Source organism: Erpetoichthys calabaricus, chromosome 4, assembly GCF_900747795.2.
Source record: "Erpetoichthys calabaricus chromosome 4, fErpCal1.3, whole genome shotgun sequence".
Lineage (NCBI taxonomy): Eukaryota > Metazoa > Chordata > Cladistia > Polypteriformes > Polypteridae > Erpetoichthys > Erpetoichthys calabaricus.
Genome location: NC_041397.2, coordinates 229,068,775 through 229,088,959, shown reverse-complemented (window position 1 = coordinate 229,088,959; position 20,185 = coordinate 229,068,775). Strand labels below are relative to the sequence as shown.

At 35.8% G+C, this 20,185-nt stretch overlaps 1 protein-coding gene across 1 annotated transcript in view; it reads right to left on the bottom strand.

The window, feature by feature from the left end:
* tmem135 (transmembrane protein 135) overlaps positions 1-20,185 on the bottom strand; it is a 481,984-nt gene that overhangs the window by 153,534 nt on the left and 308,265 nt on the right. Inside the window, exon 6 of the mRNA XM_028800409.2 lies at positions 13,873-13,919. Coding sequence (XP_028656242.1) covers positions 13,873-13,919 — 47 coding nt within the window. The remainder of the gene's footprint in view (positions 1-13,872; positions 13,920-20,185) is intronic.

The window sequence follows — 20,185 nt, the reverse complement described above, 5'->3', positions numbered from 1 at the left end:
GAAAAATTAAGAAATACTGGACATATTATATTAGAGGTCTAAATAATTATCAAAAATAAAAATAGTTATCATGTGTTTAGCTGTTATTGTCTCATTCAATCGATGCCATTCTTGATTGCCTAAGGATACACGTGATTAACAGGAAACTCCTGCTTTATAATGATACACAAAGCTTTGCAGATTGAGGATGTTTTCCCACAGACAGTAGAACTCAATGACATTCAACCAGAAGTTTGTACATACAGAACTACTTGGAGCTACAGAGCTGTGTGAACAGGTGAGTACAATTAAGTCTAGTTTTTCAATTTCCATGTCAGTCAAGGCTCTTCTGTTCTATGACTCAATCTTTAGTACATTTGATTCCCAAACCTGTTTCCACATGTCCACATGTTGTCTTTAATATGCCTTGTTTAGGTGATGCCTGTTTAGTTAAAAAAAAAAAAAAAAAAAAAAAAAAAAAAAAAATTCTGGGTCCGCTATGCTTAGACACATTTGTCTGTGTAACTTTAACATGCTTACAAGGCTTGTGATAATACACGATGTGGGGGGGGGGGGGGGGGGGGGGGGGGGGGTTTGGGCAAAAAAATAGAATTTATTTATAAAAACCTAGGGGGCTGCTTGCTTCACTCGCCAACCCCCGTGTTTGGTTTTCCGGACACACGTTTAAGATTTTTTTTTTCTTTGAATTGTTGCTATTTCATTAGTTTTACTTTTATTTCAGAACTTATGTAAAAACATTATTTGGAATCTTTCGAGTCCAAATATGCTGAATCTTTTAAATGAGGTCAGTGAGGTAAAGTGTTTAGCGACTTTGTCAGGTTAGAGATAATGAAAACTGGAATTCAAAAGACTCAAAAAAAACGTAGGCGCGAAACACATGCAGAGCAAGATAAAGAATATGAAAGCAGAAAAAAACGAGTGTCAAAAAAAAAAGTTAACATCGCATTAGCGCAAAAAAAAAATTATTACTCGGAGAAATAGCTAAAAGGCGAATAGAGATGAATATATGGACACAGGTGATATGTCAGAAGTATGTAAATATTGTAAGGCTTTGAAGTTTAAGTCAGAGAATTTTAAAAACGTGTTTTACCTCACATGCATTTATTGGTTACTTTGCAAAAAAAATTATTAACTGATAATGATGCAGATTGCTTTGTCTGTGCTGAAATTCCAAACAGAGAAACCTATCCTGAATTATCTCTAACCTGCTCTGCATGTGTTTGGCCCTTTTGTTTTTTAACTTCTTTATGTTTTACTTTGTTTTCTACTCTGTCTTTTATCTCCAACCACACTTTGTCCTGCTTTTTTTCAATGACACCTGGTCCGTGGTGATTATTTTCCCTTTTTCAAGTATTAATTTCCGTTTGTTTGCGCTACTGCGATCTTTACTTTCTTTTTTATACTTTCTAATTTTCCTACTTTCATATTCTTTAACTTTCTCCACATTTGAATCGCGCATATGTTTTTTTTTTTTTTGGGAGCCTTTTGAATTCCCCTGCTTTCATAATCTGCTCTGCATGTGTATAGCGCCAACGTTTGTGAACGTCTTTATGAAGTTCTACTTTGTCTTTTACTCTCTGTCTTTTAATTCTGAGCCCGACTGGACGTGCTTTGTTTCAATTCCACTTATTATGGGCTAATAATTACTTGCCTTATTTTCTGAATTTGCACCTAGATTATTTTTTCTTTCCAACGCTTTTGAGTCTCTTTTCTCCGCGCTGCTTTCTTCTTCGCTTATTTGTACGTTTCATTTATAACATATTGTCCTTATACGCTTTATATGCGCTGAGACCCTGGATCTGTATGTGCTCAAATCCTTCACAAGACTGAATGTTTTGCTTCCCTGTTGTCTTATTTGATAGATTGTAAGTAGGGTGTGTCTTGCAAGAATCTCATGTTCTACGTCATCGCGAGACGGCCCTGGGACAATCTCTTGGCACCAAGTCTCATGTTTACGGTCCCCGTGAGACGCACCGTGGCAAGTCTCTTTTGTCTCGCGGGTCTTTTAAATGTCTTCCGAGAAGATTACGTATTGCAGCCTTGCTTTTGCTTTCCAGGATTTTTTTTTATAATAGAGAGATTGTGTATTTATTTTACACTTTCAAACTGCAGCCACCTTCAAAGTACTCTCCGTTTGATGCAATACACTTATCAAGTTGTTTTTCCACTGATCAAAATAATTTTAAAACTCCTCCATTTTGATCCTTTTTAGGGCTTCTGCCACTTTTTGCTTCACCTCTTCCATATTGACAAAACATTTCCAAAGGCACTATTGTCCAAAGGCACTATTACCTAATCATTCATGGAAATGCAATTCTGCAATTGTGATAAAACAAGATTTGTTAAAAAAACTGATACTAAGGCCTAATAAAGTGAGGATGAAACAAGATGATTTCAGGGTATAAATTTGCTATTTAGACATTTCTGGGGGAAATAATCAAAATACAAAGATAAAATATACACATTAATACCAGAAGAATATAAATACAAGAAACTGTTTTTTCCCAAGAGCCACATAGGGATATAGGCCACCAAGGACGGGTACACTTGCCAAAAGAAATAAAACGAAAGTGATATTTTAGTTCCTTTTTTAGATTCCTTGGCAGGTCAAAGTTCTCACAGTGAATTAGGCAAACTGTGTAATTACAAACAAAATTGCGCCCATGACATCACAGAACTGTACATGGAAACAAGAAATAATCACATGAAAAAGTTATATGCTGGCCACACCTTGCTCAATGATGTAGCTGATGTTTGATGGCAGCAGCCATCAGCAAGCAAATGAGGAAGCACAAACAAGACCATCAAAAGATCAGAAACAGAAATCTGTGTGTATAAAATAATGTCAATTAATTGCCACTGTGAACATTCAAAATGTACCATTTTAAATTGTAAGTCCAAATTGTAAGATGATATTTTCAGCAAATAAATAAAAAGAAATGACACAAGGTAATTAGCCTTGGCAGAAAATAATCTCTTTACATTATTGCACACCTTATCAGCTGGAATGAACAGTTTCATTTCTGCAGTAAGATTGTGTAATGACACATAATGTAAAGCTAAGAACTGTAACATCCTCACATATTTGCTAAAAGAGCAAAAACATCTAGATCGAATTCATTTTAAAGAAATGTGGATAACGTCTGGACAAAGTATACCAAAAATTTCTAGCTGACCAATTGGTTTCTTTGTAACATGTGTAATGCTTTTTTTTTTTTTTTTAATTACAGCTGAAGTGGCCAAGGCATCTTTACTTTGAAAGGATTAAAATTCTTTTTTTTTGGCTTTGTTTTGTTTTCAGCATTTCATTTCAGCTTCATCATTTCCATTTCAATGATGACCACTTGGTTCTTTGTATCTGCAAGTAAAAGCCTGTGTACAAAAAAAAAAAAAATAAAGAAGCAGCCGACTAGCTTTGATCTTTTGAAGAAAGGTGAGAAGCATTGAAGTGGGGGAGGAAAATCATACATGGGCTCGATTTTTGATAGTCTAGGCTCACACACAATCACAAAAGACGGCCATAATTAAAGGAAACCTAATAGCTCTATACAAATAATCCACCCGGGAACAAGAGACAACTGAACTACTTAAACAAGAAAACTGTGACCTTAAGACATCTGCAGAGTTATGAAATACAGAAAAGGACAAGTCAACATGGAAGATGACTTGGTAATAGTGTTGAAATTTAACAATTATAAATAGATGATAAAAAGTAGGTTCTTTTGGGTCTATTTGATAGATGAATTTGGTTTTAACTTCTGTTGCAAATGAGCACTTAACAAATGACTCTCTAAATAATCCATGAAAACTAATCCCTTAGTATGGACAAAACTTTAAAGATTTGGAATACAACAGAGCACAATACTGTATATATGAAAATAACATCATTTATCCTAAATCAATATGAATGTTCATTGGTACCTGCCATAAATACTCTAATAGCAGGTGAAATAACATAATACTACCTTAATACCATTTACCATTTAACACTTAAAACTTCCTTTTCTGTAATAGAACTGACTGGGTTTCATCTTTAATAAATCACCCAAATCATAAGCCTATGGTATATTTTATTCAAAATCAGAAAGTCATTTATTAAATTGCATTGTAAAAACAAATTAGTTGAACATACATGGGATGCATACAAGAAAACGCAAAGTAGAAAGGGATCATAAAAATGGATGTTTTGGAAAAGGAGGGGTGGGGTCACACAATTTTCAAATACACAATGAAATTTCAATTCAGTCTGGACTTAGTACATTGCAAATGTATAACAAGGTTATAATAGGGTTATATCCACTCTTTCCTTTAAAAAAAAATAAATAATGTGAATTTCCCATCGGGATTAATAAAGTATCTATCTATCTATCTATCTATCTATAATAAAAGTCCTTTGTTAAATCTTATAACTGATCCACAACTCCCATTTCCTTTCTCTAAACCCACTTTATAACAGCAATGGTCAGAATATTAACCATACTCCTCAGTTGTTCGGCAGTTTTTAATTTCAAGGTTGTAATTGCTTCTGTTTTCTCAATGAATGCAATTTCATATATTATTATATATATATATATATATATATATATATATATATATATATATATATATATATATATATATATATATATATATATGCATATGTATACAGTACATACATATACACACACACACAAATTGTGGCAAATGGCCAGGACCATGCCCGGCCAGGACGCCTGGAAGGACCGGGAGAGGGACAATACCTCCCCTGGACCACAGGAGTATCACCACCAGGGGGGCCCGGACAGTTATGGAGCCCTGGAGGCCAGCACTTCTGCCTCACCCAGAGGTGCTGAGGGGAAGGAATTCCAGGAACATGCAGGAAGTGCTGCCGGAAATTCATCAGAGAGCACCTGGAACATGTCTGGGTGATTATAAAATAGGCCACCTACCTCGAGTGAGAGAGCCAAGTTGGGAGGAAGAAGGCAGCGCTCAGGAGGAGAGGTGGAAAGGCAGCAGGAGAAGTCCAGAAGGGAGAGGAAACAACAGGAAAAAAAGTGTTTGGTGCTGGGGCACTGTGATGTGTGCTGGACTTTTATAATTAAAAGTGTGTGTTTTTGGAACATTGTGTCCGCGTCTGTCTGTACCAAGTCTGAACTATCACAACATATACACATATATATGTAATATATAATTATGCAATTATTGTATTGCATTGCATTAAAAGTTTGTTAGATCTGGACCACCCTATATAAATATATAGTATATACATATATATATATATACATATACATATACATATATATACTGTACATATACACACATATATATACATATATATATATATATATATATATATATATATATATATATACACACACACACACACATATACATACTGTATATACTCGTGGTAAGTTCTCCCGTGGATAAGTTGGGACTTGATTTTATCGTATAATTTCTGCTATTTTGTAATGTCGGTCATATAAGTCGAATGCGGATAACTCACACTATTGGTCCAAGAGATTATGATATGCTAACGCCCACCTGAGAGAGTAACCACGGAGCACACTGCCTTTTTTTTCAATGTGGGTGCAGCAATGTGCTGTATCAGCGCATGTTCCTAACCTTTCTCTCTCTCTCTCTGTTGTACCTACGTGACCACACAGCAATACCCGAACTACTCCGAAGCAATGTTTGCACCAATTTGTGTTTTTTGTATCTCACACCCTCATACACCTTTATCGAAAGAGCATCTCTTATTTATGATGGAGCGTTCGATCAGAAGAAAATATGTAGCTGGTTTTAAATTAAACGTTGTTGAAGTAGTGAAAGAAATTGGTAACTGCGGTGCTGCAACAAAATTCGATGTGTTGTATTTTTAAATGTGCATATAAAGTCGGGGTTTATATATTATATATATATATATATATATATATATATATATATATAAATATATATATAGATATATATATATATATATATATATATATATATGTTTATGTATATGTGTATACAGGTACTCCTCACTTTACGACCGAGTTCCGTTCCGACGACTACATCGTTAAGCAAATAGGTCAATAAGTGAGGAGCTTGCGCCGGGAATTTAGGATTGTTGAAAATTTTATAAAATTATGCAACAAACTTCAAATTTATTCATAAAAAGACATGCATATGTACATATTATCATTTGTAAATGATTCTGTCAATTTTTCCCTTCATGTGCCTTCAAAGTCTCAAAGATACTGCATGCCTTGACTTGAATTATTAAAAGGCTTATCGGCATATTATTTTGCATCTGGTTGTCAAACCAGATTGCCAATAATTTCTCCATCTCATTAATAAGACCTTTTCACTGCCTAGTTATTATGGCTTTAAATCCTGTTGATGATTTCACCGCCTCTTTCACTCTAACTTTATCCTTTAAAATCGTTGAAATTGTCGAATGTGCCAATTTCAAGTCACATGCTATTTCTTTAACTGTTTTACCAGCTTCGTAGTCTTGTATGATTTTTATTTTCATTTCAAGGTCGATAGCTTTCCTTCGTTTCTTAACAATTTCTCCAGATGATGCCATACTTTTTCTTTTCATCGACATCTGTACTACAGTATTTTGGGGTTACAAATATGTAAAAAAAAAAAAAAACAAGGTTACACAGTGACTGCTTGTAGGAATGAAACTGACTGAAAAAGTGCATAGCAAGCCTATAGTACACTCAGTGCGCATGTCACCATTCGCCACTGACCGACACTCAAGCTGAGAAAGGAGATTCCCCGAATTGCAGGTCGAAACTCGATTGGTCGTAAGTGCGAGTGGTTGTTAAGCAAATAGGTCGTAAAGTGAGGAGTACCTGTATATTATATATATATATATATATATATATATATATATATATATATATATATATATATATATATATATATATATACATACATACACACACGCACACACGTACATATATATATATATACACACACACACGTACATATATACACACATATACATATATATATATATATATATACTGAGGAACATAAGTATTTGAACACCCTGCGATTTTGCAAGTTCCTCCCACTTAGAAATCATGGAGGGGTCTGAAATTCACATTGTAGGTGTACAGTAATCCCTCCTCCATCGCGGGGGTTGCGTTCCAGAGCCACCCACGAAATAAGAAAATCCGCGAAGTAGAAACCATATGTTTATATGGTTATTTTTATATTGTCATGCTTGGGTCACAGATTTGCGCAGAAACACAGGAGGTTGTAGAGAGACAGGAACGTTATTCAAACACTGCAAACAAACATTTGTCTCTTTTTCAAAAGTTTAAACTGTGCTCCATGACAAGACAGAGATGACAGTTCTGTGTTACAATTAAAAGAATGCAAACATATCTTCCTCTTCAAAGGAGCAAACAAATCAATAGGGCTGTTTGGCTTTTTAAGTATGCGAAGCACCGCGGCACAAAGCTGTTGAAGGTGGCAGCTCACACCCCCTCCATCAGGAGCAGACAGAGAGAGAGAGAGAGAGAGAGACAGATAAAAAAATCAATACGTGCCCTTCGTGCTTTTAAGTATGCGAAGCACCGGGCAGCATGTCGCTTCACGAAGCAGCTGCACAGAAGGTAGCCAACGTGAAGATAATCTTTCAGCATTTTTAGACGAGCGTCCGTATCGTCTAGGTGTGCGAACAGCCCCCCTGCTCACACCCCCTACGTCAGGATCAGAAAAAGTCAGCGCAAGAGAGAGAGAGAGAGAGAGAGAGAAAAGTAAGCCGGGTAGCTTCTCAGCCATCTGCCAATAGCGTCCCTTGTATGAAATCAACTGGGCAAACCAACTGAGGAAGCATGTACCAGAAATTAAAAGACCCATTGTCCGCAGAAACCCGCGAAGCAGCGAAAAATCCGTGATATATATTTAAATATGCTTACATATAAAATCCGCGATGGAGTGAAGCCGCGAAAGGCAAAGCGCGATATAGCGAGGGATCACTGTATTCCCACTGTGAGAGACAGAATGTAAAAAAAAAATTCAGGAAATCACATTGTATGATTTGTACAGAATTTATTTGTATTGCACTGCTGCACATAAGTATTTGAACACCTGGCAATCAGCAAGAATTCTGGCTCTCAAAGACCTGTTACTCTGCCTTTAAGAAGTCCACCTCTACTCCACTTAGTAATCTTAATTAGTAGCACCTGTCTGAGCTCTTTAAAGACACCTGTTCACCCCACAGTCAGTCAGACTCCAACTACTACCATGGGCAAGACCACAGAGCTGTCAAAAGACACCAGAGACAAAATTGTGGACCTCCACAAGGCTGGAAAGGGCTACGGGGCAATTGCCAAGCAGCCTGGTGAAAATAGATCAACTGTTGGAGCAATTGTCAGAAAATGGAAGAGGCTAAAGACGACTGTCAGTCTCCCTCGGACTGGGGCTCCATGCAAGATCTCACCTCGTGGGGTATCACAGATGATAAGAAATGTGAGGAATCAGCCCAGAACTACACGAGAGGAGCTGGTCAATGACATGAAGAGAGCTGGGACCATAGTTTCAAAGGTCACTGTCGGTAGAACACCATGCCGTCATGGTTTCAAATCACGCAATGCACGGAAGGTTCCCCTGCTCAAGTCATCACATGTCCAGGCCCGTCTGAAGTTTGCCAATGACCATCTGGATGATCCAGAGGAGGCATGGGAGAAAGTCATGTGGTCAGATGAGACCAAAATAGAACTTTTTGGTCTAAACTTCACTCGCCGTGTTTGGAGGAAAAAGAAGGAGGAGTTGCATCCCAAGAACACCATCCCTACTGTGAAGCATGGGGGTGGAAACATCATGCTTTGGGGGTGCTTTTCTGCGAAGGGGACAGGACAACTGCACTGTATTAAGGAGAGGATGAATGGGGCCATGTATTGTGAGATTTTGAGCAACAACCTCCTTCCCTCAGTCAAAGCACTGAAGATGGGTCGTGGCTGGGTCTTCCAACATGACAATGACCCAAAGCACACAGCCAGGATAACCAAGGAGTGGCTCTGTAAGAAGCATATCAAGGTTCTGGAGTGGCCTAGCCAGTCTCCAGACCTATATCCAATCGAAAATCTTTGGAGGGAGCTGAAACTCCGTGTTGCTCAGCGCCAGCCCCGGAACCTGAGAGGAGATCTGTGTGGAGGAGTGGGCCAAAATCCCTGTTTCAGTGTGTGCAAACCTGGTCAAGAACTACGGGGAACGTTTGACCTCTGTAATTGCAAACAAAGGCTTCTGTACCAAATATTAACACTGATTTTCTCAGGTGTTCAAATACTTATGTGCAGCAGTGCAATACAAATAAATTCTGTACAAATCATACAATGTGATTTCCTGAATTTTTTTTTTTACATTCTGTCTCTCACAGTGGGAATGCACCTACAATGTGAATTTCAGACCCCTCCATGATTTCTAAGTGGGAGAACTTGCAAAATCGCAGGGTGTTCAAATACTTATGTTCCTCACTGTATATATACACATATATAAAATCCCAAACCCAGCTATAATGATTTTATTTTTATTGATTATTCCTTTATTACTAAGTCAGTGCTATCACTTGTCATAAACATTACAATAATTTTGACGAGAACAGGCCACTCAGCACAACAAGCTCACCAATTCCATTGATCTAATTTCTGTAAGAGTTCCAAGTAGAACCACGTAGAGTTCTGAAGGTCCCCAATGTACTATTGTCTACAACTGTAAATTCACTACCTCAAATCAACTGCTCTGGCCCCTCCTATTAGTGTTTGTTGTTGTGCATCACTAAATTGGAAGCATGGGGGCAATACAATCATAGAAGAAGCAAGACGGGCTGGAGAAGAAACCTATAATAAGATTTGTTAAAGCCATTTGTCTAGCTTCTTCTTAGTTTTCTTCCCCTCATACTACATCTCTGTTGCCTGATTAATGTTACATTGCAACAGATTCTGACAGAAGGGTGGCCAAACTCAATCTACCAAGAGGAGGGGTGCCTTTGCCAATCCCTGACATCACTAAAGTTACCATGATGGAAGCTATACCAGTTAGGTTTGCTCTGTGGATAAATGTTCTTTTTGCAGCTAATCAATTCCTGAAAACTCCTTTGCAAGTAGAATTTTTATATTGCATGCATATCATTTCAATTAATTTAAGTGGAATTAAAGTTCCCTGGTCCCAAGAAATACTCCCATTTTTGCTCAAATCAAACCAAACAAATTGGTGTTACTTGATAAAATTAGATTAATTATGAATTATCAAAACAAACCCTAATAAGACATTTTGCCTTCATTAGCTAATTTTAAAAAATGCTGCTTACCTATAGTTTATCGATTTTGCATTGACAATAATTGCTTTTTAACCTTTCTTGGGCTTTTCCGACTCTCTTCTGATTTTTTTGGGGATATAATGCCTAAGGTAATTCAAGGAGACTCCTGAGCAACACATGTAACAAACTAACAGAACCACAGCACATGAATGTAGCATAAGATATGAGAATAATTGAGACAGGGCCTGCCTGTCACTAGCATCAAGACACACCTCAAACATTCAGCCCTGTTCTGTACTACAGGCTGCGGTGAGGTGTATTTGGAAACACAATCAGGTGTTAATGCTAGCAGCGTGCGCTTGAAAATTGCCACCAACTTGGTCTTCATAAATACGAAAATCAATTTCATTGTGGTTTATAAAACAAAAAGGGTATTAAATACTTTACTTGTATATACAAAGTTTTATAAAATGGTTATTCATAATTTAGGGGAAGAATTTGCTCTTATATTATCTATGGTTTCTACTTTATCTGGCTGCCGGGGGTGCGTAAAGAAATGTATTAATAATTTCATTAGTTTTCACCTAACACTCAGGAGGCATGTACATGTAAGAAAGTGTAAATACCTCTGTGTGAACTAACAGACTAAGATTCCTTCCAAACAAATTAAATTATTAGTTTACAGTTATAAGCAATGCTTACACTACCTTTCAAGCCAAGGTATATTTAACCACATAAAACAAAACATATTAACTACAGATTACATAAAAAAAATATTATAATTAACTGTCAAGAACAAAAAAGTAGAACACATCAGAGGTGACAGGATCAAGGACATCGCCACATCAACTTTATAACAAGACATTAATCCACATTCAAATGTAATTTTGTAGTCTTTTGTTAGAAGCTCAAGAAATCCTGTAAAGAATAACAGCCATAGAAGTGAAGGACTGTTTTACACTCTGAACATTTAACATCAAAGTAAAGTGAGTGAAAGTCGCACTATAAACAAAAAATGTTATGCATTCTTTAAAAAGAATGGGATTGGTTAAGTGAGCAATAAGAGGCATGCTTTTGTGAGCTGACTGTAAGCTACTAGTTCCTCTACAACTAATAAAGAAGAGCACCTAATTTATGCATTTATTCCATGATAGGTTACTCTTCCTTTGTGAGCAGTAATATGATTGGTTCATTTATGACTTATTCGCCAACCCAACTTCTGTCTAGAGAATTTTCTAGCTAAAAAATGGTAAAAAGAGTATGACAAAAGAGTGCAAAAATGCCAGTGTTTTATTGTTATCTCGCAGAGCCAAGGCCCCATTCTTCTATGGGTTACAGCTATCTATCTATCTATCTATCTATCTAGAAGTGGAGTGCTAGCATGTCAGAGAATTTAGTGGTCTCTCTGCTGCTTCTGCTGTGTGGATCCACTAAGCAATGACTATCCAGGTGAACATTTTGGCTGAACATCATTTTTAATGCAATCACTGAACAGACAAAACACGTATGATTCATGTCATAATACTCAAGTGTTGAAACTGGAGACTATGAGCATCCCTCTAAGCAATCTGAAACTTATTTTGACTTCTGGAAGTTGACAGATGGTCATCCTAAGTATTGAGAACAAAAACATTCACTAGTAAATGTCATTCATTCATTGCAATCACTTGTACCCTTCAGTAAAAATTCAATATTCCCTAAACTCTGTTAGATGTAAATCATATCTTACAAACAAATTTAGACTTTGAAAAAGTACTAAAAGTTACTAAAGGAAACAGTCAAGGAAAAGATGTATATCTTTGACTTTAATAAATATTCTGAAAATCACAACAACTGAGGATGATACCAGATCTAAAAGAAAAGAAGCTATATGGTACTATGTACAATCATAGCAAGTAAATGGCCATTTTTTTGTAGTGTACATTTATTTGTACTACTGAGTTGTGAAATAGTTAAAAACCACTCAAATTTTCCAGACTAGGAAGTCTGTGAAAGTACAAAGCTCACCTAATTTATATGTTTTGTTAGAAGAATAAATAATCTGAACAAAAATGCCTATTCTATACGTCTGCAACCTTCACATCATTAAAACATAAGTGGGGCCTGTTCCTTAACAAACTAGGAATGTGTCATTTATTTCAGAATGTTTCAATGATTATTACAAGAAAGCTAATCTGCATGCAATGGAGTCAGTAAAAAAAAAAGTCAAATTTGAGCAGATGTTCCCAATTTTCAAAGCCCAGTAAAGCAACCACAAGGGCCCATTGTTTACTGGAATTTTAGATAATTTTCTAAAATTGCCTAAGATTTTCAAAATAGCCCATTAATCTCCCACCAGCATTGTACTTCTGAAGTATGCCATTTTACACTTACTCACTCAATACAGAGGGAATTTACTTTAAAGTTTTAATGGACATTACTAATTATATTATATATATATATATATATATATATATATATATATATATATATATATAATGCCAATCTGAAATTTGGAAAGAATAAAGATGTGTGGCAGTGGGATTTTATAAAAGTTTCTCATTAAAGATTGTAGTAATTGTTTACTTTTGTTTTGTTTTTGCATAAAAACATTCTCTGTATTACTGCATCTATTTTCCACACAACAAGACGATAGCACTTAGATAGTGCCCCTTCTTGAAATCCAAATGGTGCAGGAAAAAAACAGGCATATTATATGTCTCAGTAGTAGTCAGGGAAGCTGTGAGAGATCTGCAACTGCCATCTTATCACTCATGACTGAAAAGGATTACTTTGAGAAGAATTTCACAATGATGAAGGACTAGTCTCCCTTCTTGATCATGCAGAATATGCATTTTGTCAAACAAGAGTACCTAGGGAGCTAACAACTACTTTGATTCAGAGTAAGAAAAGTCCAGCCCCCACTTATTTCACTTTAATCTCTGTATGTCTACTCTAATCTTTAAAGATAAAGGAGAAAAGATGGACTACATATTATGTCCATTTGATCAATTTTGTTAAATCAGAATTTTAAAAAGTGAGTGCTAAATCAGAAAAGTAAATCAAAAAGGGGAAACACATTCCTTTGTAAAGTCAGATGTGTGTGCATGTGTGTGTGTGTGTGAGAGAGAGAGAGAAAGAGAGAGAGTAGGGGTGACGGCTCTGAAATTAATGTTTACATACTTCCTTTCACTGAATGTTTCAAATCACTGAGCTGTAAAACTACTCCCCACAGAACACAAATCAACAAACTAATCAGGGGTTTTCATTGTGAAACCAGAGGAAGTGATCCCTTTATTTTTACACATAAACCTCAAAAATAAATTTCAATAGGTAAACTGTTAAAATAAAAAATTAAAATGAGGAAGGTCATAAAAATTTTAAATGGATACTTGCTTGCATTTTATTAACAATCATACAGTGCATATACAAAACAAGGCAGGTATAACAGTTACAAAAGATAAATAATTTAAGAAAGTTATTGTACTTTAAGTTTGCTATTATAACCAAAACCTGACTTTAAACTTTGTGACATCAATTAATATACTGTATTAATTAAATACATATGTGTTATTTATTTTTATACAAATATAACTGGACTGTTAAATCATGTTGTGCTAAGTGACAAATACTTAAAAAAATGTCCTTACCTAAAGAAGAACATATAAAGAGAGGCTGTAAGGCAAAACAGCAGCACCTACAATGGACAGGAAATATTTTTAGAAACATCATATGGTAGTATATAGCATCAAAAGAATATGCCATTATTCCTGTGCATTAAATATGCTTTTTGTTTCCTTTATTAATAACTTAATACTGTATACCTTTTAAAATTTGAGTATTTTATGTCAGCAAAAACGTCTAAACTATTCACTGTTATTCAGGGTGTCCAAAAGCCATAAAAATAGTCTTGTGAAGACGAATGAATGGTTTGACCACAACACCATGCTTAGGTAATAAAGTTTGTTTTCACTTTTGCTCCCTGCTCTGTTCAACGTAGATACCGTATAAAACACACACAATCACAAACCTATACCATACCAAAGAGAATAAAAAGATACAAATGAAAAATTAGAATTGCAAAAAAGGGGATGATAGCAAACAAAATGGAACCAAAACTGAGATGCCCAAAAAAAACAATAACAAAAACACCAGTATGAAGAACTGTAAAAATGCAAATAGAAAAGTCCCAAAAATGGTGTGGAGCTATATATGATTATGGGTTATAATCAGTTTTATTAAAATAAAACAAAATTTAAGATTACTCTTAAATCAGAAGTTCATCAGCTGTGATTGGTTTTGTGACTGTGCCATTGCATTGTGTATCAATATGTCTCTCAAGCTAACAATCATTACAAAATGCTTACCTATGCAAAGAAAAGATGTTTATATTGATCTTTTAGGATTACATCGAACATGCCTGGGTGATTGGTGACAAAACAAAAAAGCACTGAAAGTGAAAGTCTTGTTAATATGGGAAACTGCATGAATTATAAAAAAAAAATGAGTAAAATAAACATACTCCTAACTTCAGGTAAGGAACCTGTTATGAAAAAAGGTAAATCACAACTAGGATTGGAAAGTGTGCAGAGGAGGTACTGCCCAGCACATTAATGCATATACAGAACATCACAGTTAAAACTTTATGTCATATACTGCTAATTAAACTTACTGATGATAAATGACCCACATTTATTTCCAGTTAAAGGTTTTATGCTGTTGGCCTAAAATACACATTGCTATGATGTGGAGGAAACATTCATGCTGAAAGAAAAGACATGCCAGCATAGGCATAATGTGCTAATTCAGTTTCGATGGTGATCAGGCCTGAAATCTACTCACAGCTTGTGTCACTAGAGGTAGGAGGCAGTAGCACTAACACAGTAGGTCTGTGCCACCCCCTCTAAATTTTAATATAATTTTAGCTTTGCAACTATGTCTTAATGAGAATTATTTCTGAACAATTATTTAGACTAAGTTCTCATTACCAGGCTGAAGTGATCACAGAATGGACACAGAAACCTGTTCTTTTCAAATCAGATCTGAGTCACTTTCATATGTGGTCCTAGATCAGATTTGTGACCATGTGACATGAATGAGAACTGTCTAACCCTAATTCATGCTTTTTTTTTTGCTATATGAAACAACTGAGCAGGGCAGCAAAACAACAAAAAAGTCCTACTATTGTTGGCTCCTTTCTCATGTTCACACATCTCTTGATGCAGCAGTGCCAGCAATAGCTGCAAAGACAGCAAAAGCTAAGAGTCACCTCACAAAAATTGGTGACTCAGATGAATCATGCACAGAGTTTCAATATGTACATGTGTGCCATTTCGTTGGAGAAATGCATTCGCATTAAAATTAGATACAGGTCACTTGTACTTATGAATGTGAACCGTCAACATAGGTAAATCCGATCTGAGTAAAAAATCAGAATTGAGCAATGAGGCTTGTAATGCAAATGGAGGCAATTTGTTTCTTGTTTGACTCCTACTAATAGAGTAAGCTACAGTAAAATGAACATCTCTGTTATAAACACATTGTATACATTGTACCTGAAGTGGAAAATCCGACTTTCTGTGCTCTGGAGCTCTCTTGCCAGAATTTTTTACAATGCTCTATAAATGCTCATATTTTAAAAATGCATAAAAACTCATCTTTTTTTGTCTTGTATTTAACTTGGATGTATCTTAAAGTATATTCTTTAAATTGAACTTTTTGTAATAACAACGCTGATTCTGATCCCGAAGTGTTTTTTTTTTTTATCTATTTACATATGTTATTAGTTCATCTAGACTTAAGTGAAATCATTCAAATTAATTAAAAGACAACAGCACATCCCTGACACTATACAGTTATGTTGGCTTTGTTAAGTTGTACAGCAGCTTTTTATTGTAGGCTTTAGAAATGTGTAAGCCTCCATGCTATAAAGTGAAATGCAACCATGTTAATGACTTATTCTAATTCACTCCTGTCCCATTTTGAAAAGGCAAAATATGTATCAAAAATATACTTGTGACTATATGAAAAGCTGAGGATTTACACTGTCTGAATAACAAAGAAATTAGATAAGCAACAAAGGACATCTTTTGGAATACTAGTTGTAATGCTTGACTTTTGAACCCTGCTCTCACTTTTATACTCAGTTTATTCTTGAAGGCATCAATTTCTAAAATTACTCCACTTGTTATTTTGTTGCTTTCAACTGCATTTTTATGTGGCTTGTACAGTGTACATGCTTGAATGGATGAACTGGCATCCTGACTAGGATGGAGAGTGATGTCTTACCCGACCAGGAGGCCATAATGGATGGAATGTATAATGGATGTGCAACCCCACTGCAACGGCTCATTTCCTATCCTAGTTGGGATGATCAAATAATGGATGGACTGGGGAGATGGGGAGAAAAACTTATACAATGGTTGTTTTGTTATCTGGCAATTATCTGTCTATTAAGGTACTGTTGTTTAATAAATATAATTTATTTGAACCTAGGACTGTGGTTGGCAGAATTGTATCTAGTGTTCTGGGCTCTGGGGTGCCCCAATGTTTTTACAACAGTATTACCTTGGTTAACAAATCCTGTTAGAACAAAGCTCTTTTATAACAAATTGTGTAGAAAGTACACTTTGGTATATGTGCAAATTCAAGTACCAGCCTGCTAAAAGGCTATCACTGTCCAAGTTCCTTACACAGAAGAGTTGTTTTCTGTTGTTGATATTGTGTGTGCTGTAGAATGATAAATTATTATACATGAGTGCTTAATAATATAACAAATATTGTAGTTATATTCATATTAAAAAATTCTAATTATCTTCAGAAAATAAATACAGATTATAAAGAGGGAAGAAAAAGAAGAAAATAAATGCTGAATAGTAGAAACTGGGGTTAGCAACCAGTCATGAAACAAACTGGTACAGAACATAGAAGAGGGGAAGCAGAGAGACACCACTTACCTACAAGGATTACAGAGAATCTTCTCTGCTGTTATATTGTTTTATATTGTGATAGTCTACATGTGTTGCCACCAGCAAGACTCCTTAAAGATCCTGACTTGGATCGTCTTACAGAGTTGTGGAAAGAAATGCATGGTGTCACCTTGTTCAAGTGAGATTTGAGGCAGAGCTAGTGGTGAGTATCTAGACAGTGGATGAGGCAGATAAGAGAATGTGAAGCTGCTGGTGGCAGTGTTATAGTGTGGACAAGAAAAGAACCAGCAGATAGAGTTAGCCTCATGACACCTGCACAAATCAACTCTCTCCTCTAAGAGATCCTCCTTTCTCCCATAATTCCAAGATATAAAGTCAAATTCCCTGTTAACTACAAATTGTCTTAGAATGTGTGAGAGCGTGTGTATGCTTGAGAGGTGGATACCACAGCATGGTTACTCAATGAAAGTAATCAATTTCAGATTACTATTTACTTTTCTCAGATTGTAATGGGATTATTTTACTAATTACTTCCAAGAAAATGTAATCTCATTACAAATTAATTTACTTTTATGTTACTCTTTAAATCCATGTAAAACAACCAATAACAGTGAACACTGAACATTTAGCAGTTAAATAAGTAAAACTATAAGACTTACATTAGCACTATGGCATTCCAAAGATATAAACCAGCAAGTAGAATTCACAAAAAATAATTCTGCATAATAAAAATTAAAAAAAAATAATAATGGACTTAGGCACTCAAACACTTGTAAGTATGTTGTTGGTAAACAATAAAGTTATTGCTAGTGTAGTGACCAACAGATTAAGAGCCCTTATTGATTGAGGGGGAACGGGACCTGCAGTGTCTATTATGTAAAACAATAAATACACCGATTTCTTTGTGTGCCATTTTGGTGTTCTTTACACTATCACATTTACATTTTGTAATAAATTTACATACATCTTATATTCACTAACAATTAAGGTTAAAGGTTTAGTTAATTTACTTGTACACAGAGTTCTCTTTCGTTTTATCAGGAAACTGAAAAAGATTTGATATAAACATATGAGCTTGATTGATCAAGAACATCACAATGAAGAAAAATTTTAAAATAGTTATCATACATTTAATTATAATTTCCCAAGCACATGGCATGGGTCATTTGTTCCAACTTCCTTTAATTAGAACAGAGATTCCTAACCGGGGGTAAATTCGCTGATGAAGTTGTAAAAATCTCAATTAGTTTTCAATGACAACATGAGACTTGCTGTTTCAACAGCTGAACCAAGAATATCCAAAATCGTAGGTGTAAAGCAAGAACAAGTGTCTCACTGATTGATGTCTTCTCTTTGATACCGGTATCTGCTCATCATTACTTGTTTTTAAATTAGTGAAACAGCATAATTTGAAGTTGAAATAAGAATATTAAAGACAGTATAGTAATCCCTCGCTACTTTGCGGTTCACTTTTCGCGGATTCACGACTTCGCGGGTTTTTAAATACAAGTGATTGCCCGCCTATCGTGGAAGTTATGTTCCAGACCCATCAGCAACAGAAGAAAATCCGTGATATAGAAAGACCATATAAATAAACATTTTTATAGTTTAAGCCTTAAAATACCCATCCCACATGCTTTAAACACATGTAAACTTAAAAAACACACTTTGTTAACACATATGATATGTGGATGTCGGGCTAAGGATATGAGTAACATCTCACTGTTATAAAACATTTTAACTTCATGCAAGACAAGACAGTGAGACAGGAAAATAGGTGCTGTACAGGCTTTTAAATTATTGACACGCAGAGCGACAAGCAGCACAAAGCCAGCACAAAGTCCACTTCTCCTTAGCGTTCATTCAGCTCCTCACCCCCTTGACAATGCGAAGTGGCAGGAGCGTACTGTGCCTCTGGGGAGGGGGGTTTGAGCAAACGTGCGTTCAGCCCTCACACACCCCCACTCCTCCTCCTTCCGAACGCGCAGAGCGACAAGCAGGCATTTTGGCAGAAGCAGCACAAAGTCCATTTCTGCTCAGCGTGAGTTCAGCTGCCCCCCTTCACAAAGCAAGTGCAGACACATCGACGTCTGATCGCTGCGTGCAGTGTTGGTCTGCGGTGTTTAAAAATGTAGAAAGTGTTTAAGAGCATAGGAAGTGTTTATAAGAGTGTGGGAAAGGTTAACAAGAGAGTGAGAAAGTTTTATAAGAGTGTGGGAAGGGTTTATAAAGCCTTAAAATATGTATAAGTAATAAAATTATTATAATTATATAATTATAATGGTCATTATAATTCAAAGACACATGATATCCTATATGGTGTTCCACAAGGCTCTATCCTGGGTCCGCTGCTCTTCTCAATCTACATGCTTCCATTAGGTCAGATTATCTCGGGACATAACGTGAGCTACCACAGCTATGCTGATGACACACAGCTGTATTTATCAATAGCACCCGATGACCCCGAATCTCTTGATTCGCTAACACAATGTCTAACCTGTATCTCAGAATGGATGAATAGTAACTTTCTCAAATTAAATAAAGAGAAAACCGAAATCTTAGTGATTGGCAATAATGGATACAATAAGGCTATTAGAAATAAACTGGATGCATTAGGATTAAAAGTCAAAACGGAGGTAAAAAGCTTAGGGGTAACCATTGACTGTAATCTGAATTTTAAATCACATATTAATCAGATCACTAGGACAGCATTTTTTCACTTAAGAAACATAGCAAAAGTTAGACCTCTTATATCATCGAAAGATGCAGAGAAATTAGTTCACGCATTTGTTTTCAGTCGGCTAGATTACTGTAACGCACTCCTCTCAGGACTACCCAAAAAAGACAGAAATCGTTGGCAACTAGTGCAGAATGCAGCTGCTAGAATCCTTACCAGGAAAAGAAAATCCGAACACATTTCTCCAGTTTTGATGTCACTACACTGGTTACCTGTGTCATTCAGAATTGACTTTAAAATTCTGCTTATGGTTTATAAAGCCTTAAATAATCTCGCTCCATCTTATATATCGGAATG